The 24,164-nt window shown below is 39.7% G+C and overlaps 1 protein-coding gene and 1 pseudogene across 2 annotated transcripts in view; both read left to right on the top strand.

Moving 5' to 3' along the window:
* The first annotated feature begins 7,326 nt into the window (after positions 1-7,326).
* On the top strand, positions 7,327-14,079 carry LOC109387681 (L-lactate dehydrogenase B chain pseudogene; annotated as a pseudogene).
* A 6,018-nt stretch (positions 14,080-20,097) lies between these two features.
* Positions 20,098-24,164, top strand: part of TBC1D15 (TBC1 domain family member 15) — a 64,975-nt gene continuing 60,908 nt past the window's right edge. For both annotated transcript variants that reach the window (XM_019651784.1, XM_019651783.1), the window contains exon 1: positions 20,098-20,191. In XM_019651784.1, coding sequence (XP_019507329.1) covers positions 20,162-20,191 — 30 coding nt within the window. In that variant the 5' untranslated portion in view covers positions 20,098-20,161. The remainder of the gene's footprint in view (positions 20,192-24,164) is intronic.

Below are 24,164 nucleotides of genomic sequence, written 5' to 3'. Positions count from 1 at the left end.
TACAAAGAAAGAACAAAGGACAAAGTTCTCAACTTTGATTGCACATTGGAATCACTTGGGGAATTTCTATATTGATACCTCGACCTCACTCCCAGAAATATTGGTCAGGGCTAGGGGCTGAGCACAGTCATATTTTTAATTCTTCACATAATTCTGAACCACTGGAATAGGTCATCCTCGAATGGGGCAGGCTACAAAGGAAGATGAAAGTCTTTTGAGAGAGACAAAATGTCTCCAACGGTTGCTTAAGGTCCTCTTTAGTTATACTAGGATCAGATAGACTGTTACTATTTCTCTGTGACTAGTAATGGGATCCAGACACTTGAGGGGATGTGAGAGCAAGACCAAGTGTTTAATGGTTACTTTAATGGGAAACTAATAGCAACTTAAAAAAATTTTTTTTTAAATTCTTCCTTGAAGCTTTCTAAAGGTTAATTATCAACCAGTTCTTTCAACCCTTAAATTACTTTCTGAGAGTGAATTAGAAAGAGGAGCATGAATTCTATTAGGAGATTGTGGTACTACTGTAGATGAATTCTTCTTATTAAATGGTACCCTGTTATTCATTTTTTACCACAAAAAGGCTAACTTAATCCTTGTTTCAAGCTTGCATATTGAGCAATTCTAGATAATTGCATGTAGAATGATAACCTTTTATAACAGGCACAATTCAACACAGAGAAAAATTTGTTCTTGGAATGCAATTTCAAATTCATAACATGAAATCTTGTGTCTTGGAAAGAGAGTGTATGAGTTTCATGATATAGTATTATTATTCCTAAGGGAGATTTCCAATATTCTGTGATTCAATATAGACTCAGGATAAATAGAGAGGGTGCCCCCCAAAAAGTATACACATTTTAAGAAAGGAAAAAACTGTACTAAAATTGTAATATTCAATATACACTGATAACAAAAGATGAGTACAAGTCACGTTTGACTCCTGCAGTTACAAGAGGTGCTCAAAGTGGTTACTACTATCAATGTAATTTTGATACAGTATTTTCCTTTCTTTAAATGTGTATACATGTTTTTATGCCCTCTGTATACCCCCTCTGTATATGTGTATGCTACTGGCACTACCTGAGGCATGCTACCAACCACATTTGACTTATTAGCAGATACGTATGGTTAATCAAAGGTTACATAATTTTGGTCACAGCTACCTATTTTTTGTTATTCTCCTTATGAAAATACATTTTAATAGAAGAAAAACTCTACATGTAAGGAACATGTTTTAATCCAGTTCTTTGTAAAAAGTAAGCTATTTTCATAAGATATATTGAAAGTTTTTTTCCCCTTCTAGTTCTTGTGAGTAAATTGGATGAAATGGTTTACCCCCAAGAATTGCCTTTTAAATTCAAAAACCAAAGCATTAAATAAAAGTTTACTTTAACAAATGGATATTGCATTAGTTCTTCCGCAAGTGCCTGTACTTTTCATTTTGTAATGATTTGTGTTCCCTGATATGCTTTATCTCATGCTTGACTGATTGCAAGTGTGAAGGGGGATTAAGTATATTCGCTGTTGGCAATTTAGCATTAATTGTAATATGCTGTAATCCAAATTACAATCTGTCATTTCCAGTCAAATTGTGAAGCATTGTAATTGTTTTTTAAAGTTCCACTGCTGTTGATTATAGCTACCTCGTTTGTGTTTTAATATACCATGACGAATTTGTGAATAGAAATACAATCTTGTAACAAGCCAGGAAACAAATATTGTTCTTCCTATTATAACAGCAAGAAAATTATTTCTTAACAAATGAAAATAGAAGGAGCTAGTAAGATGGTAAAAAGGATTTATTTGTGGATGAAAAAGACACAAAAAGGCTTCAATTTTCTAGCAGTGCATAAAAATAAATGAGCCATGGATTTTTTAAAAAACATTTTTAAATATTATAAAAATGGTTTTTAAATTAAATGTTATTTTTGAAATCTAGCCATACTAATAGAAATTGTTCTAGTTTATTCATTCGAATTGCTGTATAATATTCTGCAGCTTATTGGATGTTCTCTCCTTGGTGATCATTCAGGTTGTTTGTAAGTTTTTACTATTACATATAATGCTGTAGTATTTTTGCACATTACACTTTATATGTGTGGAAGATTCACTAAGGAATATATTTGAAAGTGGGATTTCTGGGTTGCAGAGTATGCACAGCCTCTATTTTAATTTCTGTTTTTATTGTGGTAAGAACATTAACATGAGATCTACCCTCTTGACAAATTTTCAAGTGTGCGTTATTGTTGACAAGTACAAAGTAGTACAGGCAAAGCTCTACAGCTTATTCATTTTGTTTGAATGAAACTTTATGCCTGTTGATTAGTAACTCCCCATTTACCCTTTTCCCCCAGTTCCTGACAACCACCATTTCACTCTTTGATTCTATGAATTTGACTATTTTAGATATGTCATATAAGTAGAGTCATGCAGTATATGTTTTTCTGTAACTGGCATATTTCACTTTAGTATAATGTTCTCAAGGTTCATGCATGTTGTCGCATATTTCAGATTTCCTTCTTTTTAAAGGCCAAATAGTATTCACTGTATGTACTAGTATATTTCACATGTTTTTTAATCCATTTATCTGTTGATGGATATTTTGGTTGTTTCCACAACTTGGCTATTGTGAATAGTGCTGCAATGAACATAGGAGTGCTAATATCTATTTGAGAAATAACTAGAGTGGGATTTCTGGATCACATGATAGTTCTATTTTTAATTTTTTCATTTTATCATTGAGTGTGATGTTAGCTGTGGGCTTTTCAAATATGGCCTTTATTATGTTGAGGTAATTTTCTTTTTAGTTTGTTGAGGGTTGTTATTATGAAAGGGTATTAATTTGTTAAATGCTTTTTCTGCAATTATTGGGACAGTCATGTGACTTTTATCCTTTATTCTGTTATTCTGGTGTATCACAATCATTGATTTTCATATGTTAAACCATCCTTGCACCCAGGAGATAAATCCCACTTGATCTTGATGTAAGATCCTTTTACTGTGCTGTTGAATTCTGTTGCATAGTATTTTGTTGAGTTCTGCTTCCATATTTATCCAAGATACTGTCCTTTAATTTTCTTGTGTTATCTTTCCCTGACTTTGCTGTTAGGTAATGATAGCTTCATAAAAAGAGTTTGGAATTGGTCCTTGATCCTCTATTTTTTTTAATTGTTTGAGATGGATTGGCATTAATTGTTCTTTATATATTGGTAGAACTCACCAGTGAAGCCATGTGGTTCTGGGCTTTTCTTTGTTGGGAGGTAATTTATTCAATCTTATGATTCAATCTTCTTACTGTTATAGGTTTTTTACACTTTCTATTTTTTCATGACTTAATAATCTTGGTGGGTTGTATGTTTCTAGAATTGAGAGCCCAGACATAAGCCCACACATATACAGTCAACTGATACTTGACAAGGGAGCCAAGAATACTCAATGAGGAAAGGATAGTCTACTTAACAAATGATGTTGGGAAAACTGGATAATCATATGAAGAAAAATTAAATTGACACCCTACCTGTCTTATATCACTCACAAAAATTAACTCGAAATGGATTAAAGGTTTAAATGTAAGGCCTAAAACTGTTAAACTCCTAGAAGAAAACAGAGGTAAATCTCCTTGATATTGGTCTTGGCAAGGATTTTTTGGATATGGCACCAAAAACACAAGCAACAATAGCAAAAATAAACGAGTGGGACTACATCAAATTACAAAGCTTCTGCACAATCAATAAAAGAAACAATCAATAAAATTTCCAACCTACAGAATGAGAGAAAATATTTACAAATCATATACAGTTGGTCCTTGAATAATGTTACATTCAATGTCATTTTGTTATAACTTTGAAGAGATGCTGTAGAAACTTAACTCTTGTTTATATCAATTAACCTATAGTAAAATTGCTTTCACAATATATTGTTTCACCACAGTTTCAACAACCTATTGATGTTAAGTGAGGACTTACTGTATCTGATAAGGAGTTAACATTCAAAACATATAAGGAACTCATACAACTATATAGGGGAAAAAAGCCCAATTTGATTTAAAAATAGGTTGAGGAACTGAATAGATGTTTTTCCAAAGAAGACATACAGATGGCCAATAAATACATGAAAAGATGTACAACATCATTGATTAAAAGATACTCAACATCATTAATTATCAGGGAAACACAAATCAAAAGCACAATGAGCTATCATCTCACACCGGTTAGAATGGCTATCATCAAAATGTCAAGAGACAGCAAGTGTTGGCAAGGATGTGGAGAAAAGAGAACCCTTGTGCAATGTTGGTGGAATGTAACTGGTATAGCCATTAAGCAAAACAGTATGGAGGTTCCTCAAAAACTTAAAAATATTGGGTTGTCGGAAAAGTCATGATGTAGTTTGTCTATGTTTTTCAAAGGTCATTTATTTATATAAAGAACAAAGATCAATCAATGATATATTGCCCATTTTGTTCAATAACATTTTGCCGTCTTTCAGTGAGCTTCATAATTCTTCGTTCTTAGAAGGACCTGTTTTTATTTGTGAAAAACTGAACAAGGTGCTGATTTACAGTCTCATCTGAATTGAACGGTATACCACGCAAGGAATTTTGAAGAGAGCGAAACAAGTGGAAGTCTGACGGAGCAAGGTCAGGTGAGTATGATGGGTGTGGCAACACATCCCATCCAAGCTCCAATCATTTTTGGTGGGTGATCAAACTTGTGTGTGGTCTCACGTTGTCATGATGGAACACAACTCCTTTACAATTAACAAACTCTGGATGTTTCTGGATGATGGATTCGTTCAAACTGTCCAATTGCCGACAGTACACATTCGAATTGATTGTTTGGTTCCTTGGTAGGAGCTCGAAAAACACGACACCTTTAAAATCCCACCACACTGAGAGCATAACCTTCCTCTGATGAATGTCTGCTTTCGATGTCATTGGAGGTGAATCATCACTTTGGGACCAAGACCATTTGCGCACCACATTGTTGTAAACAATCCACTTCTTATCACGAGTTATCAGTCGCTTCAAAAAAGAATCGTTTTCCTCATGTTTAATGAGTATATTGCAGATGTTTATACGCGCCGTCAAATGAACTTTGAGTTCATGAACAATCCAAATATCGAGCTTGCTTATGTATCCCAGTTTCTTCAGGTGGTCGTGAATGCTTGAATGATGGATGTTCAATGTTTCTGTAATCTCTCATGTCATGTAACAAGGGTTTGACTCGATCAATGCCTTTATTTTGTCATCATCAACCTTGGTGGGCCTCCCTGACCGAGGAGCGTCGTTGAGATCAAAATCACCAGCACGGGGGGCCGGCCGAGTGGCGCGATGGTTAAGAGCTGGCTTGGGACGCCAGAGGGCACCGGTTCCGATCCCACATATGAGGGCCAGTGACACTGCCCTCCACAACTAAGATGCTGAACAACAGCTCAACCTGGAGCTGGGCTGCCGTGAGTCGCTGGCGATGGCGTAGGCTGCAGCCCCTGTGACAGTGGGTTGCCATGGGCTACCGTGTGTAGCTAGCAGCCAGCATGAGCCGCCGTCCAGAAGCCAGCAACTGATCTGCCTCGCCCAGGAAGAGCGCAATGATGGTGCCAAGTTGGGCCAGTGTGGCGACGTCGTCCACAACTAGACTGAAGAACAAAAGGACAGCAACTTGTCTGTTCCCCTTCCCCCAATTCCCTAGCACCGTTTCCCATCCCCCCAATTCCCCAATAAAAATCTTAAAAAAAAAAAAATCACCAGCACGGAATTTTGTGAACCATCATTGGCACTGATGTTCTTGTAGAGCATTGTCACCGTAAACTTCATGCAACTTTTTAGAAGCTTGATGTGCATTCTTCCCTTTATGGAAGTAAAACAGTAAAATATGGCAAAATGCACAGTTTGGCCTTCCATCTTCAACTTGTTGTAAAATCTCCTAGGCTCAACCAAATCACTCAATTTTTTTTTAGAATGAAGCTAGAACTGTCAGCTGTCAAATGACATAGCAATAACATAGATGCAAATGACCCTAGTACTTCCAAAAATGAACTAGTACCATCTGTCTCAAACATGTGTCATGACTTTTCCAACAACCCAGTAGAACTACCATATAATGTAGCAATCCCACTCTGGGTATTCTCATATATCTAAAGGAAATGAAATCAACATCCTGAGGAGATATCTGTACTTCTGTGATTATCGCAGCATTATTCACAATTGCTAAGATATGGAAATAGCCTTCGTGTCCATATAAAGATTAATGGATGAAAAAAATGTGAGACATATATACATATAATATACATATACATATAATGTCTTCAGGGCACTATGCAAGTTAATAACCCAGACAGAGAAAGGCAAATATTGTATGATATGCCTTATATGTGGAATCTAAAATAACCAAACTCTTAGAAACAGAGGCTAGAATGGTAATTGCCAGGGGCTGGAAGTTGGGGAAAATGAGGAGATGTTGGTCCTTAACAGGTAATCAAATGGTTCACTTTAGTTGGCTCCAAAGCATTCTTATATCCCAATAACAAGATTAGAAGTCATGATTCTTGAATATATCATCGAACTGAATCAGGTTCCATGTATACAGTATGTCTTTTCTTACTGTTTAATGTTGACTTAAGGTTGGGGGCATGAAGTAAGGGCAAGTACACTAATTATGCATGCACATGCTATTATGTAGAGAATGTTCACATATAATGCTTAAATAGCTGTTGTAGAGAAACATACCCCCTCAAACTTCGGATGGAGTAGACTGCAACCATTATTATTTTTAAGTGTTCAATTTATGCAAATATTTGCATTTGCTAGTTTTGTTTTCCATTAGCTTCATCAGGGTACGACAGAGAAATGCTGTAAATTCATGCCAATATAATTTTAACTGATTATTACATTGATATTTTTTTCTCACCAAATAGCTCATGAATTTCCTGTTTTCTTTCTTCATTTTATAAAGAGTTAAAAAAATGCATTTAACATAAAGCTTCATGACATATTAAAGGAGAGAAAAATGTAAGTGGGTAAGCAATGAAGCTGAGAAGGAAACATTTGATAGTGGGTAATATGTGCCTTGATAGAAGAAAACAAGAGTACCTCCTCAGGCTCAACAATAACTCCATTTCTCAATAGTTAGCTTTGTTATGATTCAGAGATAAATGGAAACATTTCATGAATAATCAGCAGTTTGGGAAGCTACTTATTTTTTTATTATTTGCCTGACAGGTCTTTCATTTCCAAAGCATCATAGCATCAGAGGGCAAAAAAAAAAAAAATATGTACAGGCTGTCACTGAGATACAATTGACATTCAAAAACTGCCTGCATATAACCATGCCTCAGGTTTGAAATTTTTGTTTATTTGTTTTTCAATAGCTGTTCATTGCTTTTCCAGCTCACTCCTACAATTCTATTAGTAGAGAATCTTTTGCCTGTCACTACTAGGATGAAGAATTGTGGAGAAACTCTCCAGGAGAAAGATTTGATGTCCTAACTCAGCGGTTCTCAACCTGTGGGTCGCGACCCCTTTGGGGGTCGAATGACCCTTTCACAGGGGTCACCTAAGACCATCAGAAAACAAAAAGATATTTACATTACAATTCATAACAGTAGCAAAATTACAGTTATAGAGTAGCAATGAAAATAATTTTATGGTTGGGGGTCACTGCAACATGAGGAACTGTATTAAGGGGTCGCGGCATTAGGAAGGTTGAGAACCGCTTTCCTAACTGGTTCTTAAAGGATGAGGCACCATTTCCTAGTTGAAACAGGTAGGTTTGGGAATGGAAAGCAAGGGGACGCCATGCTAAAGGAACCTAAAAAGCAAGGGTAGAAATAGCATAGAGTTCACAGAACCATAAAGAGTTTGGGATCATTAGGGCATACAGTTCTGCAGGAAATGGTGGAAAATAGGCTGAAGGGTTAAGTCAAGGAGGGAGCCTGGATTTCATTCTGTCAATGTGGATGAAAAACTAGTAAATTTCCTCCTTGCAGATCCTGAGCTCAAAGTGGTGCACACAGCTGGCATTGTCTTCTTTGTGCAACTCTTTCTATGGTCTGGAGAGCCTTGTTTCTCCTGTTCACAGGACAACTCTTAAGGAGAAACTGATTGCACCAGTTGCAGAAGAAAAGGCAGTAGTCCCAACAACAAGGTGACTGTAGTGAGTGTTGAACAAGTTGGTATGGTGTGTGCCATCTGCATTCTGGGAAAGTCTCTGGCTGATGAGCTTGTACTCATGGATGTCTTCAAAGAGAAGCTCAAAGGAGAAATGATAGATTTGCAGCATAGGAGTTTATTTCTTTACCTAAAATTGTAGCAGATAAAGATTACTCAGTGATTGCCAATTCTTACATTGTGACAACTACAGGAGTTGGCCAGCAAGAGGGAGAGCATCACCTCAGTCTGGTACAGAGGAATGTTAATGTCTTCCAAGTCATTATTCCTCAGATCATTAAAGTACAGTCCTGATTGCATCATAATTGTGGTTTCTAACCCAGTGGATATTCTCCCATATGTTATCTGGAAACTAAGTGGATTACCCAAGCACCGCGTGATTGGAAGTGGATATAATCTGGATTCTGCTGGATTTTGTTATTTTATGGCTGAAAAAACTTGGCATTCATCTGAGCAGCTGCCAAGGATGGATTCTGGGAGAACATGGTGACTCAAGTGTGGCTGTATGGAAGTGGAGTGAACATGGCAGGTTTTTCTCTCCAAGAACTGAGTCCAGAAATGGGAACAGACAATGATAGTAAAAACTGGAAGGAAGTGCATAAGATGGTGGTTGAAAGTGCCTATGAAGTCATTAAGCTAAAAGGATACGCCTACGGGCCTATTGGGTTTAATGTGGTTGACCTCACTGAATCTATGTTGAAAAGTCTATCCAGGATTCATCCAATGTCAACCAACTATGGTGAAGGGATGTATGGCATTGACAATGAAGTCTTCCTGAGCCTTCCATGTATCCTGAATACTTGGGGATTAACCAGTGTTATCAACCAGAAACTGAAGGATGATGAGGTTGCTCAATTCAAGAAAAGTTCAGGGCCGGCTGAGTGGCGCGATGGTTAAGAGCTGGCTTGGGATGCCAGAGGGCCCCGGTTCGGATCCCACATATGAGGGCCAGTGACACTGCCCTCTACAGCTAAGATGCTGAACAACAGCTCAACTTGGAGCTGGGCTGCCATGAGTCGCTGGCGACGGCGTAGGCTGCAGCCCCTGTGGCAGTGGGTTGCCATGGGCTACTGTGTGTGGCCAGCAGCCAGCGTGAGCGGCCGTCCAGAAGCCGGCGACTGATCTGCCTCGCCCAGGACGAGTGCAATGATGGTGCCAAGTTGGGCCAGTGAAGCAACGTCCTCCACAACTAGACTGAAGAACAAAATGACAGCAACTTGTCTGTTCCCCTTCCCCCAATTCCCCAGCGCTGTTCCCATCCCCCAATTCCCCAATAAAAAATAAAAAAAATCTTATTAAAAAAAAAAGTGCAGATACCCTGGGGGACATCCAGAAGGACCTCAAAAACCTGTGACTTCAGGATTCTAGGCTGTAGAAATTTAAAAACTACCATGTGATTACCCAGGAGCCTTTAGTTTCCATACATGTACATGGTTCACAGTTTGCTTTTATCTTCCTAAATACATGAACCTGGGCTCACAAAATCAAAGCCCATGCTTGGTTGAATGCTTGCAATATGAGTCCTTGAACAAATAAAATTACCTATCATAGCGTGAAAAGAAATTAGTAAATGGTTTTAGGGAGCTAATGACATTGTGATTTAGAAAAGAAAAAAGAAAAAGATCACAGTGCTTCACTGGGGAGAAAGGATTAGAAGGGAACAATGTTTTAGGCAGGGAGTACAAGGAAGTTGCTTCAGTCATTCATGGGGAGATCACAGTGGCCTTAGATATAATGGATAACTAGAGAGGTATTACTTTTCAATTGCATTAAAGGTTAAACAAAATTTTTGACCCCTGCTGTACATATGACATTGCAGACATATAGGCTGTCTGACCAATAGCCATTTTCCCTTTCTTTTTTGCTAACTGCTCTCTGGTATTGAGGGCTGTAAACTTCAGGGCCCTACTACATTCCCAGAGCCATTCTCAATTAGAAATGAGAATGAGATTCTGTTCTGGCCAATAAGATTTGAGAAGACTCTGGAGTGCTTTTTATTAGTCTTAGAAAAGGAACCCATGAAAGGAACTTTCTCTTTTCTGGCCTTTACATGTTTTTGTAGAAGTATGTAACTAATGGAGCAGATGCAGCTATTTTGAGACCAAGTGTACAGTTTTAGGGAAAAAGCCAACATTCTGGAAATGAAATAACAGAAATATGGCAATAAACTGGGTCTTTGATGACCATGTTGAGGTGGTAAATTAATCAATCCTGAAACTGCCTGATCGCTTGAATTTTTGTTATGTGAGACAAAACAAAATCAACTTATTTAATGTTTATGGATTGTCTGCTACTTGCAACCAAAGGTATCCTGATACTTATGTGAAAATATATAACTGAATTTAAAAATATCCAATATACACATAAACTTTGGAAATTTGTAAAAAAAAAAAAGGTACTGGGAGGACCCATATACCTTTCACACAGCTTTTTCCAATGATGACATATAATGATAGCACAATATCAAAACCAGGAAATTGACATTGGTACAATCCACAGAATATACTCAGATTTTATCAGTTTTTCATGTACTTATTTGTATGTGGGTGTGTATCATGTGTATATTATGCAATTTTATCTCGTGTTGATTCATGTAACCATCACTATGACCAATCTTGGCCCATCATAACAAGACTTCCTTGTACTATCCCTTTATAGCCACACCCACCCCTTTTTCCTTCCTTCCCAATCCCTAACCCCTGGAACCACTAATCTGTTCCCATATGTACAATTTTGCTATTTTGAGAATGTGTGTAAACGGAATAATACAGCATATAACCATTTTCTTGAGATTCATCCAAATTCTTGCATGTAGCAGTAGCTCATTTCTTTTTCTTTTTTTTTCTTTTTTTTTTTTTTTAGCTGAGCCATCCTGCCACCTATTGGCAGCTCAGCAGCAGCTCAGCTCAGGTCGGGATTCCAGCCAGCGACCCTGTTGCTCAGAGCTCACACTCTTGAGCCAGCAATTAACCAACTGAGCCACTCGGCCGGCCCTCCCTTTTCTTTTTATTGTGTGTAGTATCCCATGGTATGGATGCGCCACAATTTATTTAAACATTCACCTGTTAAAGGACATTTGGGTTGTTTCCAGCTTTGGCTGATAAAAATAAGGCTTCTATGAATATCAATGTACAGCTTTGTGTGTGTACATAGTTTTCATTCCCCTGGGATAAATGCCTAAGTGTACAATGCTGGGTCATATTGTGAGTGTATGTTTAATTATATAATAAATTGCCAAACTATTTATCAAAGAGGCTGTATCATTTTAGATTCCCACCAGCAATGTGTTAGTGATTCAGTTTCTCCACATCCTTACAAGGATTTGGTATTACCACAATTTTTTTTATTTTAGTCATTCTAGTAAGTATGTAGTGATATCTCATTAGGACTTTAATTTGCATTCCCCTAATGATTAATGAAGTTGAGCATCTTTTATGTGCTAATTTTGCCAGCTTTATGTCCTCTTTAGTGAAATATTGATAGGCAGAACAATGGCCTTCTGAAGATAGCTTGTCATAATCCCCAGAACCTCAGATGTCACGTTACATAGCAAAGGTACTTCACTGAGATGGTTAAGGGTATGGACCTTGAGATGGGTGATTGTTGTGAATTCTCCAGGTGAACCCAATCTAATTCCATGAGTTTTTAAGTGGAGAACCTTTCAGAGGAATATGCTATTAAGGAAGAAAACTCAAAGATGCAGAGGTTGCAGAGAGATGGAATATTGCTAGCTGTGAAGATGGAGATGGGGCCATGAGCCAACCAAATGCAGGTGACCTCTAAAAGCTGGAAGAACAAGGATATAGACTCTCCTCTAAGAGCCTTCAGAGAGCCCTGCTGCCAAGTTGATCTTAAGGCAGTGAGACTTGTGTTTGACGTCAGATGGTAAAAAAAAAAAAAGTGTTTTTTTTTCAGCAACAAAGTTTGTGGTAATTTGTTATAGTGTTGCGGGGAACCCAGACAAAGAGACAGGACACCAAGGCGTGGGAAGCAACTTTTACTAATGCTGTCATTGGCTCAGTGGATTTACATCCAGAGGCTGAGTCCCGACCCGGGTGGGACTCGGGGCTATATACCCTGAGGTTTCCGGGTTAGCAGCTAAGGTTCCTTATTAGGACATGCAGCCTTGTGCCAGTTCCTGACTGGCTCCCAGGTGAGGTAGGAATTCGGAAATGTTAAACGCGGAAGTCTTGCTGACTATACAGTCCAGGAATGTCTTTGTCTGAAGCCCGCGCAAAATCCTTAGTGACCACATGTTCTGGGAAGGCCTTTGTCTAGGGCCCACTGCCACAATAGCAGTGTATTTTAATTGGATTAAGAGGTTTTTGATTGGATTATTTGTTTTTTTAATGTTGAGTTTTGAGGAGTCTGTATATTGTAGGTATTAGTCCTTAAATGCTTTACTCTAGTCTGTAACTTGTTTTTTAATCCTTTCCATGGAGTCCTTGGAACAGCAAAAATTTTAAATTTTGATAAAGTCCAATGTATCAATTTTTCTTTTATGGATCATGATTTTGATGTCAAGTCTAAGAACTTGGTTTAAATGTGGATTCAGAATATTTTCTCCTATTTTTCCTAATTATTTAAAAAATTGTGGTAAAATATACTTAACTTGAAAATTTTCCATTTCAGCCATTTTAAGTATACAATTCAGTGGAATTAAGTGTATTCATATTTTTGTGCAACCATCACCACTCTCCATCTCTAGAATTTTTCATCATCCCAAATGAAACTCTGCACACATTAAACGTTGACTCCTATTCTCCCAACCTCTTTCCTGTCCCTAGACCACTATTCTACTTTCTGCCTTTATGAATTTCACTGTTCTAGGTACCTCACATAAGTAGAATCATGCAACATTTGTCAGTTTGTGTCTGGCTTATTTCACTTAGTGTAATGTTTTCAAGGTTCATCCATGTCATAGCATGTATCAGAATTGTATTCCTTTTTTTTAAATTGGGGTATTGGGGGAGGGGAACAGACAAGTTGCTGTCCTTTTGTTCTTCAGTCTAGTTGTGGAGGACGTCGCTTCACTGGCTCATGTTGGTATTATTATTGCTCTCTTCCCAGGTGAGGCAGATTAGTCACTGGCCTCTGCACGACTGCTCACAGCGGCTGCCGGCCTCTCATGCTGGCTGCCAGCCACTCACGGTAGCTCATGGCAGCCCACTGCAGCTTCACAGCAGCCTACGCCGCCGCCCGACAGCCCAGATCCAGGTCGAGCTGTTGTTCACCATCTTAGCTGTAGAGGGCAGTGTCACTGGCCCTCATGTGGGATCCGAACCGGGCTTTGCTGCTCAGAGCTGGCGTCCCAAGCCAGCTCTTAACCAACGCACTACTCGGCTGGCCCTGTATTCCTTTTTAAGGCAGAATAATATTCCATTGTGTGACTATATCACATTTTATTTATGCATTCATATGTTGATAGATTTTTGGGTTGTTTCTACCTTTTGGCTATTGTGAATAATACAGCTATGAATATTGGTGTGCAAATACCTGTCTTTGCTTTCAATACTTTTGGATGTACAAGATCAGACAATTAAGTTCACAAACTCATCCTAGAAAAAGTGCTACATACCTCATTGCTGAATATCACTATGGTTACCTCTGAAGTACTCCCTTTGGGAAGCTATGCACCGACACCAGCACTAGTCCACCCTTGATGGGAAAGGGCCAGGAGGTCAGTTTCCAGGCTCTTGGCCTCACGTGGAAAGGTGTTGGTTGGGGGTATTAGATGGCCATCAGCTGTAACAAATTGGCCATTAACTACTATTGTTTTGCATATAACTGCCACAGCTGCGTTAGAAGCGCAGGTGTTGCAGATGGTGCAGATCCTGCGGATGCTACTTCCTGTGTCTTGCCTGGCGGGCAGCAAGACTGTGGGGCAGGAAGACCCCTTGTTGGGGTATTGATGGATTTTTGCTTCTTGTGTCTTGACCAGCAGTTGTCGAGAATATAATTTAGTGGTATGAACCCCCTATCTGTGATTTTGTTGTTGTTCCTTTTCGGCCTCACTGAATCCTGTGTTCATCTGCCAGGAGCTGAGCTCCAGCATGACAACCCTTCAAAGCAATTTTGGAACTCTTTTTCTGGAATGGCCATCAGAGCTGTCGTTGTATTACCTTCAATGTCCTGAATGTCATCAAAATGTCTTCCTTTCAATATTTTCTTTATCTTTAGGTAAAGAAAGAAGTCATTGCGAGGGCAGATCAGGTGAGTAGGGAGGTGTTCCAATCCAGTTATTTGTTTACTGGCTGAAAACTCCCTCACAGACAGTGCAGTGTGAGCTGGTGCATGGTTGTGATGCAAGAGCCATGAATTGTTGGTGAAAAGTTCAGGTCATCTAACTTTTTCACACAGCCTTTTCAGCACTTCCAACTAGTAAAATTGTTATCTGTTTTTCCAGTTGGTACAAATTCATAATGAATAATCCCTCTGATATCAAAAAAAGGTTAGCAACATCATTGCAACAAGTTCGGGAACTTAATTGTCAGCTCTTGTATATCTAGAAGTGAAATTGCTAAAACATATGGTAATTATGATTAATTTTTGAGGAACCACCATACTGTTTTCCACAGTGGCTGTAACATTTCACATTTCCATCAGGAATGCCCTCAAGGTTTTCTTTTGCACCATGTTCTTTGTGTTTCTTTCCCATTTTCAAGATTCTATATGTTGGTCTCTCATAATTAAATCGCTTAGTTTTGGTGTCACAAAGCCATTAGATGCTTCCTGAGAAGGTACATAAGAGATACAATCTTTTTAACTTATGTATCTGGAAATGAATTGTTTTGCTCTCACACTTGACTATTTGGTTGAGTAGGTCATTCTAGGTTAAAAATATTTTCAAAGACTTTACTCCGTTGTCTTACAGCTTCCAGTGTTTCTACTGGCAAGTACAAAGATATCTTTATTCTCATCCTTTTCATATAAAATGTTTTCTTTTTTTTCCTCCTTTGTGAAAGTTTTTACTATCTTCTTTTGATTCCCATTGTTCTGAAATTTCACAATTATGTCCTTGGTTGTTAGTCGTCTTCATTCACTGTGCTGGGCACTTGGTGGGCTGATTCAGTTTGAAAACTCATGTCTGACAGTTCTGGAAAACTTTTTTGAATTATTTGCTTGATAATTTCCTTTCCTCCACATTCTCTACTCTCTCTCCTTTATTTGGATATTCTGTTCTAATCCACTAATTTTCTTTTCTTTCTCCCATAGTTTTGTCTTTTTGTTCAAATTCCTGGGACATTTCCTCAGCATATCTTCCAATTCATTCAAGTTATGTTTTTAACCTCTGAGAGCTTATTTTGATTTCTTGAATATTCCTTTGCATGGCCTTTTATTCTTGTTTCATGAATGCAAAGTGTTCTCACATTTCTAAAGGAACTTATTATAATTTAAAAGGTTTCTTGTGTTCCCTGCATTGTTTGTCTTGAATTGCTTTTTTGTTGGTTTGTTCATTTTAGTTTCTGCCTTTCATCTTAAAGCTTTTCTTCAAATGTGGAGTGATCCATGGTTATCTGTTTATAGTTAAGAGTCCTGAAATAAAAGCTGACTGGAAGTTTTAGGTATACAGATGGGGCTTGTTGGTTTTCCCCCTTCACTGTAGGATAATGTGGTTAGGTCATTTCAATGGAGATCCTCCAACTGCCAGTATCTATAGGTCTGATTTCTTTAGCAGGTCAGTTTATCCAGAGAGAAATCCTGAAATTTTTTTGGCTGTCAGCAAGGTCAATGCTCTCTTCATGGTTCTACCTTGTACAGTCAAGCACTAAAACAAAGGTTTAGTCTGACTGTTTTAAAATATCAGGAAAGGTAGAGATTACAATGGGTTGGGGCAAAGTTGGGGGAATCTTATTAATGTGTGACATGGGATAAGCTATGAAAGACAAATAGGTCAGTCAGACTGCGGTGAGAGAGAATCAAATTGAACAGGTAATTAAATGCTGTAGTTTAGAGAGGGGAGTGATCACTTGAAGCTGATAGTGTATCACAGTTGACTAAGACACATTATCTCTAATGAAGTCTCTATTCAGCTATAAAGCAGCTCATAACTTTGGCAAATAATTAATCTCTAAGAGATTCATTTTTTTTCAACTGAAAACCTGGGGAGACTTTCTAAAGTCCTACCCAGGTCTAAAGCTTCTTAAGGTGCTTATTAAGATTTTTTTTCTGCATCATATGACTTTCTGAGTGATGTTATAATTAGTAAATGACAATATAGTTCATGAGAGTGAACTTAAGAACTATCAAATTACTCCCATGAAAACAGTAACTATTTTGTTTTAAGTTATAAGGAACTCAATGACTTTATTTACATTAAATTTTTATGCATGCTGCTTTAAAAACCTTCCCACTTGTTGTTATAAGTGTATTATGATTATTTTCCATCTAATATAGTAAAAAACTAAAACATGAAACAAATTATGTTGAAATCCTCACCTTATTTCTTCTCTTTTCATATAGGCAGAGGATATCATTGAAGAAGAAAAATCATCTCTTTCCTCTTGAAGGTAAAGTATGACTGTGCCATTTCTAAATGGGAAATTGACTTAAATTATTGGGTTGTCGGAAAAGTTATGACATATTTTTTCTATGTTTTTCATTGCAAAAATGTACCATGACTTTTTTGACAACCCAATATTTGTTAAACCCTTTAGTGTCTACTATGGGTCAGTAATTTGTGTCAGGTGTGATGGTCACAGAAGTGAAAAGCATAGTCCCTGCCTTTCAAAAGTTCATAGCTTAGTAGGGAAAAGAAGGCAATTCAGTAGTCTACCAACTATTTTAGTGTGATGCCATGGGATGCAGAAATGGAGCCTCTGTAATTGAGGTCTGCTTTGGCTTACCCAGAAACCACTCCCCTTTTTTTTCTGGAATGGTTCCTGGATTTTTCTCTGGAAATTAGCCTTCCCCTCATTCCATGTACTTTGATTGAAGCTGTGGGCATATGATTTAAACCTGGCCAATCAGAACATAATATACTTTGGGACTCAGTGATTGGCTCAGGGATGGTTTCATGATCCAAGGCGATCCAATCTGCTGGAGTCAGAAGCAATCTTGGAACACAGCATGGCACATTCAGGGAACATTCAGATATTTGGTTGTGGTTGGAGAATTGGGTCTGAGTGGGGAAAGTTGGAAGTAAAGTTAAAACAGTGGACAGGAACAGTTTATGAAGGACCTGGTATGCTATGCTGGAGAATTTGAACTCTTTCCTGAAGAGATGGGGAGCTATTAAGGGATTTTAAGTATTGCGTTCACATGATCACATTTATGATTTATAAAGATTAACCTGATAGGGATATGAATTCTGGGTTAAGAGAAAGATGAAGCAGAAAGCAAGGGAATGCACTAATATTCCACCCAATTAGTCATCCAAACCAGAGGTAATGAGAGACCTGAACTGGGATAGGAAAGAGAGACATTGTGGGCTTGTTTCCCAGGAGCTCTCCTGAAGACACATCAGAAAGGAGAAACTAATTGCCACAGAAATTGTGTTCTGACTGCATCTCTAGTTCTGCAAATTGTAGTACTTTTTGGAAAATAAAAGCAAAATATAAGTTCCATTTAAGACTGTGCTTCTCAAAGGTTAATGTGCACACAAATCACGGAGGGAATCTTAAGATGCAGATTTAGATGCAGTAGTTCTGGAGTGGGAACTGAGGTTCTACATTTTCAACAAGCTCCCAGGTGATGCTGGTTCTGCTGGTCTGCAGACTAAACTTTGAGTAGCAAGGATATAGGATTTTTTGAGGTGTGAGTGGGTTATTCAAATAAAAAGTTTCCACAGGTGGCCGGTATAGGTTTTAGACTTTAGGAAAGAAACTTGGGCTGGAGTTATGTGAGAGTCATTAGCACATAGGAGGTGGTGACGCCAGAATATAAAGATGATGGCTCAGGGAAAGTATCTGGGAAAAAAAGTAAAAGAAATTCAAGGATAGCCCATTGGTAGCACCAGCATTTAAGGGGCAGTTGGGGGATGAGGCTTAAGAATATGAAGAAGTAGCAGATAAATCTAGGGTGCCAATTTTTCAATAAGAAGCCTTTAATTCACGAACTTATTATATAAATAATAGCTACTATTTATTGAGTTTTCTATTCCTGGCACTGTAGTAAGGGCTTCAGCTTTTCTCAAAAATACAAGTGTAGGAAACGTCATATTAAAATTTTCTTCTAACCACATCCCATTACTCTGAGCTGGTGGAAATTTAACCTGGGTCATTTCTAGGGCTCTACAAACCACACCCAGGGGTGTATAAAGGTTCTAGGGGTCTGACTCAGTCCAGTACATTTGGGGAAGGCCCTCAAGTCTTCACTCAGTGTTGTTACTGTTAATATGCCCATTTTCCCAGCTGATTTATCCATTACAGATGAGCTGCTAGCTAATTCAATGCCAAGCTTGGGCATGGAGTTCGGTCGTGGTTAGAATTTCTGATGCCTAGTGTGCAGCCTCTCTAATGGTGCTACACATCCATTCCCATCTAAGGTCTTGCCACCTCCTTCACCCATTAGGTTCCTGAGATGCACAGATCCTGTAACTCTTCTGTTATTCCCATTGGCTGCAACTTAACCTCAAAAGACAATATCCCTCTCCACTGTGTGAAGAGAGAAGTACCTCAATGGGCACAGGTGTTTTGGTACCAAGGGGACTTTTATTTGGCCCTGGGGCAAGGGAAGTCCCACATCTTGTGCCAGGGCTATCAGTGGTAGTATCCAATCATTCTCTGGCATTCTTTTATAGCACTGAGAACAAAGCAAATTAATATCTTACTGTCTCAACAAATCATCTTACCACACATGCATTGATTGTCCCATGAGACCCCTATAACCACTCCATGGGTAATTCTCATTTTACATCCTGAAGTTGGATGAATTTAGAAACTTATTTCAAGTCAAACAGTTATTAAGTAACTGTGTAGGAGCTACGAGCTATGTGCATTGGACTCTGGATCAGGGAGGGTGTGGTATTATTGCAGTTCTTATCAAAATACTTTGTTCTAGTCATGCGTGAGTGGCAGTGACCCGACTCAAATTCAGAAACTTCACATAGAAGGAGGAAAAGTCTGTATGTATGTGTGCCTTGGATTTCTTTAATCGGGGAGGGCTGGGATACCTTTAATCTTCATGACAGCCCTATCTCAATTTTACAGATGAGAAACTGAGGCTGAACCTGGAAGTGACTTGCCTATGGCCACAAAGCCAGGGTCATGTTTGCTGGCTCCCAATGTGGTGATCTTACTGATAGGTAGTCTGGTAAAGGACTTTGCAGAGTCAGGCAAGTTAAGAAAGTTTAAGAAAGTCTATTTTATTAAGAGAAAGTCTATCGGGCTGAGCAAAGATGGCTACAGCCCAGGCTGCACATCTAAAGGAGACTCGCAGCCCCGAGGGAGGGGGTGAGGAGGGTTATATAGGGGCGGTGCTGACAGGGTAGCATTGTTTGAACAGAAAATGCTGACTGCCTGCAAGCCAGTAGCTGTTTGGAGGCATTTTCTGTTATCACAAGCTGGGTTCTGTCTGCAGGTGCAGGCTAACAGATGTTTTCTTGCAGACATGGCTCTATCTCGAAGTCAAGGCCTCTGAAACCTAACATTCAGAGACCTAACATTCAGCGAGACCTAACATTAAGTCAAGGTCTTTAACATTCAGGGACCTAACGCTTGAGAAACTGAAGTAGCCCTAGAATAGCTGTTTCTCGATGCCTGCCAAACCCCAACACAAAAACACTTCAATTTAAATTCCCTCTTAGGAAAAAGACATTGGCACATGCGCAGTACGCTCCAGAGACTCCACCCTAGCTGCCTTGGAGACCTACTCAGCACGCGTGAGTCAGGGCGCCCCTCTCGCCCCGCCCCGCCCCTTCACTCTGCGCTGTTTCCGCTACTCCCCTCCCCTCCCCTTTGCCGCCCGGATATGATTCTAATTTTGCCGGATGTTGTTGTGAATCCGAGAGACACGTGAGGCGCTGCTACGTCATCACAGGCACGCACAGGGAACATGGCGGCGGCGGGTGTTGTGAGCGGGAAGGTAAGTAACGGCCCCAGGAAACACCCATGCTTTTATTGTGGGCTGGGGAGTGCTTTTGCTGCTTGGAGGGGGCGAGGAGGAACGCGAGGCCTTTCTGGATCACGAACAGGCTGTGGCGGATGCGGAGGGGAGGACTTGGTGGTGTCAGCTGTTGCTGTAATTCTCAGTCCAGGAATTAGAGATCTGGCTCCTGCTCCAAGGCCAGCTAGGCCTCGCCACAGTTGTGGTCTGTTCTGTCCCCGGCCGGGGGGAGCTTTTTTTGCATTACTTTTTCCAAGGGAGAGGTGGTTGCCTAATTCCCTTCTATGTTCCGGCTCACTTTTTCCAGACTCCAGTTTTTATGTTTTGCTCTTCTGACTCCAGCGGCTTTCTCTCTTCCTTTGGGGGCGTTAATCTCATGTGCTGCCCCTGCCTTCCTCTGCTTCACTCTAGTGAGGGCCCTTCGGGAGGAACTGAAAACAGGTGCTAGGCAGCTGTACGCTTAGAAGAAAAGAGTGTTTTGGATCCGTTTTACCTGACTGCCGAGTTGGTTGGTGGTTGTGAGCAGAAGGGCATGTTTCCACTCAGGGAGCTGGATGGTGATTTGCGCCCTCCCACGCTTATCTAGGAAGGCGTTAGTGAAGGTATTTATTTCCTAGGCGTCTCTATTATGTTGCTGTGGGAGTGTCTGTGATACCTTCGTACGGAGGTGGTCAGTGACCCCTGTTAGTTCGTTAGGAACTGGGATTGGGTGCGGAGATTGCATGGTATAGTGCCTGTTCACGTTCGGAAGGCACATTTTAGCGCCTGTTACCTAGGACTATCATGACCTGCTGCTGGCAGCGTTCCCCATTGAAGGAGTATTTCGTAAACAGTTGGGTCTGGTGATGACTCATCCCGCACTAAGGGCTATTTACTTATCGTAGGTAGCTTCCTCTGTTCCTTGAGTTTCACTCATTTTCTCTGTGCTGCCCTCCCCATCCCATTTTGAATTATTTGGCAGCGTTTGTGGTTTGGTGTATGGACTGTTAAACCAGGCGGCTGAATAACATATATGGTCGTGGTTTTGCTGTCACTCTGAAATGTGAACTTGAGAAACTGAGCAAGCAAGACTTCTCTGTCCTTTATATTTTTTATCTCCAGAATGGAGGTGATGGCATTCATTATTTCTTGTATTGGAGTTGTTAGAATTACATGAAATAATAAAATCATTAAAAAAAAAAAGGTTACGTACTGGCTTTTAAACGATAGGTTGGTCATCGTTTTTGGATTATTCACGCTCTTGGTTGTTTTGTCATCAGGGTAGATGCTGATCTTCTACTTGACTCACTACATATTTGAAGGTTATTCTGTTTGATTTTCCAAGAAGGAATCCTCTCCTTTTGAACTACACTTCCTTGTTTCAGGAGTGACTTGATTTTGAAAGAACTCTTAAGCTGATGAAACAGAGTTGTGAAATGTAAGACTTTTTTCACCCTTTCCAGCCACTACCTTTCATAATCTGACTTCTTAAAATTAGTCTATTTCATAACTTGACTTCATCACCTCATTTATTCTCTCATTGCAAATTCATACCCATTCCTAACACTACACCTTAACTATTTTTTTATGCCAAATCTGCCCCTTTCCCAAATAATACTATCATGACCCACAAACCCCATGTAGTCTTCCCTCAGTAAGCTCAGATCTAGTTTAATGGCATCATCATTCATCTGGTTGCATGTAAAGCAAACTTGTAGATGTCCATTTCTATAACAATACCTAATCAGGGCCGGCCGAGTGGTTCAGTTGGTTAAGAGCTCGCTCAAGAGTTTGAGCTCTGAGCAACAGCGGTTCGAGTCCAGCCCCAGCTGAGCAGCCGCTGAGCTGCCAACAGGTAGCAGGATGGCTCAGCTAAAAAAAAACAACAACAACAACAACAAAAAACAATACCTAATCAATAGCTAAGTACTATTAAGTTTATCTCAAATATGTTTCTTAAGTTTGCTGCATCCTTTTCATTCTCAGTGCTTAGTTCAATCAGGCCTTTAGTTTGCCTCCAGTCTTGAGTTTTTGGCTGACTTTTTCTCTTGGTCTGCAGTTTCTATGCCCACAGTCACCTCTCTACACTACCTCTGGAGTTATTTTTATAATGCACAAATTTGATTGTCTCTTACTTTAAACAAACAAAATCTTTATTTTGTTAGTGTCATCATTAAAATGATACTCAAGGCTGGTTAACATGGTATAAAAAAGCCGTGTTACCTTTCTGACATATGCTTCCTTACTTTCCAGTCTTTCTTTGTGCAAGGGGAGTAGGGAAAAAATATATTTATGAGTGTGTGTGTGTGTGTGTGTGTATGTATGTATATGTATCTGTGTGTGTGTGTCTGTGTCTGTATGTAACGCACCCCCCCCCCAAAAAAAAAGTTCAGCTAAGCCCTATCTAGTTTAGAAACCTAGGGCAGTGGATGTTAACCAAGGTTCACAAGAAGCACGTGAGGTACCTTTAAAAATATGGATGCTGGGCTGCAACCCAGCTTTATTGAATTCGAATCCTTCAGTGTTGAGGTGTAGGGTGTAGAGTAACTTTGCTAGTAAGTCCCCTTTGCTTGCATTGAACTTTCAGTGTAGGAAGTGATGGAGGGAGGAAGTTAATCTCTGTGAAATGGAGAAGCAGAGTAACAGTTAAGAGCTTGACTGGAGCCAGACTAGTTTCAAAAACTACAATAAGTTCACCCTTACGAGTGACTTAAGTTAAATGACTTAACCTCTTTGTACTTTAGTCTTCTCATCTGTAATATGGGGATGATGATAGTACCTACTTTATGGGATTGTTAGGAGGATTAATAAGAAAATATATTAGAACAAAGCCTGGCACATAGTAGATACTGTATAGATGTTATCTTAATTTTCCTGCAGATCGTTGGTTTGGTAGAATTGTAAAGATTAAGAATATGGTTTTTGGTATGGCTGTGAATTTCATTTTTGAAGTTACCTCTAGTTCTAATTCTCATTGTTATTTTAGGAATTGAAAAATACCTTGTTTTAGAAGTCATGTAGTTTTGATGAATGAAAAATCATCATAGGGCCGGCCGAGTGGTGCGTTGGTTAAGAGCTGCCTTGGGATGTCAGCTCTGAGCAGCAGGGTCCCGGTTCGGATCCCACATGAGGGCCAGTGACGCTGCGCCCTCTACAGCTAAGATGCTGAACAACAGCTTGACCTGGAGCTGGGCTGCCGTGAGTTGCCAGCAAAGGCGTAGGCTGCAGCCTCTGCTGCAGTGGGCTGCAATAAGCTACTGTGAGTGGCTGGCAGCCGGTGTGAGCTGCCAAGAGCTGCTGTGAGCAGCCATCCAGAGGCTGGCGACTGATCTGCCTCACCCGGGAAGAGTGCAATGATCACAATACCAACATGGGCCAGTGAAGCAATGTCTTCCACAGCTAGACTGAAGAACAAAAGCACAGCAACTTGTCTGTTCCCCTCCCCCAATTCCCCAATAAAATCTAAAAAAAAAAAAATCATCACAGCATGGCAGTAATTAAGGTGATGGAACCTGATTGCCTGGGTTCAAACCCTTGCTCCACTGCTTTGTAGTTGTGTTACTTTGGGCAAATTTAACTTCCCTGTACCCCAGTTTTCTTATTTGTAAAATGGGGGATAATTATATTTTCATCATGGAGTGGTGGAGAGGATTAAATGAGTTAATATTTGCAAAGCATTTAGAATAGTGCCTGGTGTCAAGTGCTCAATAAATATTAGGTACTATTATTATTATTATTATTATTATTATTTTTAAAGATTTTTATTGGGGAATTTGGGGAGGGGAACAGCGCTGGGGAATTGGGGGAAGGGAAACAGACAAGTTGCTGTCATTTTGTTCTTCAGTCTAGTTGTGGAGGACGTTGCTTCACGGGCCCAAGTTGGCACCATCATTGCGCTCTTCCTGGGCGAGGCAGATCAGTCTCCGGCTTCTGGACGGCCGCTCACTGTGGCTGCTGGCCACTCACGCTGGCT

The sequence above is a fragment of the Hipposideros armiger genome, unplaced genomic scaffold (genome assembly GCF_001890085.2).
Source record: "Hipposideros armiger isolate ML-2016 unplaced genomic scaffold, ASM189008v1 scaffold_166, whole genome shotgun sequence".
NCBI classification, from domain to species: Eukaryota; Metazoa; Chordata; class Mammalia; order Chiroptera; family Hipposideridae; genus Hipposideros; species Hipposideros armiger.
The sequence above is the reverse complement of the archived record's forward strand: the minus strand, read 5'-3'. Positions and strand labels throughout refer to the sequence as shown.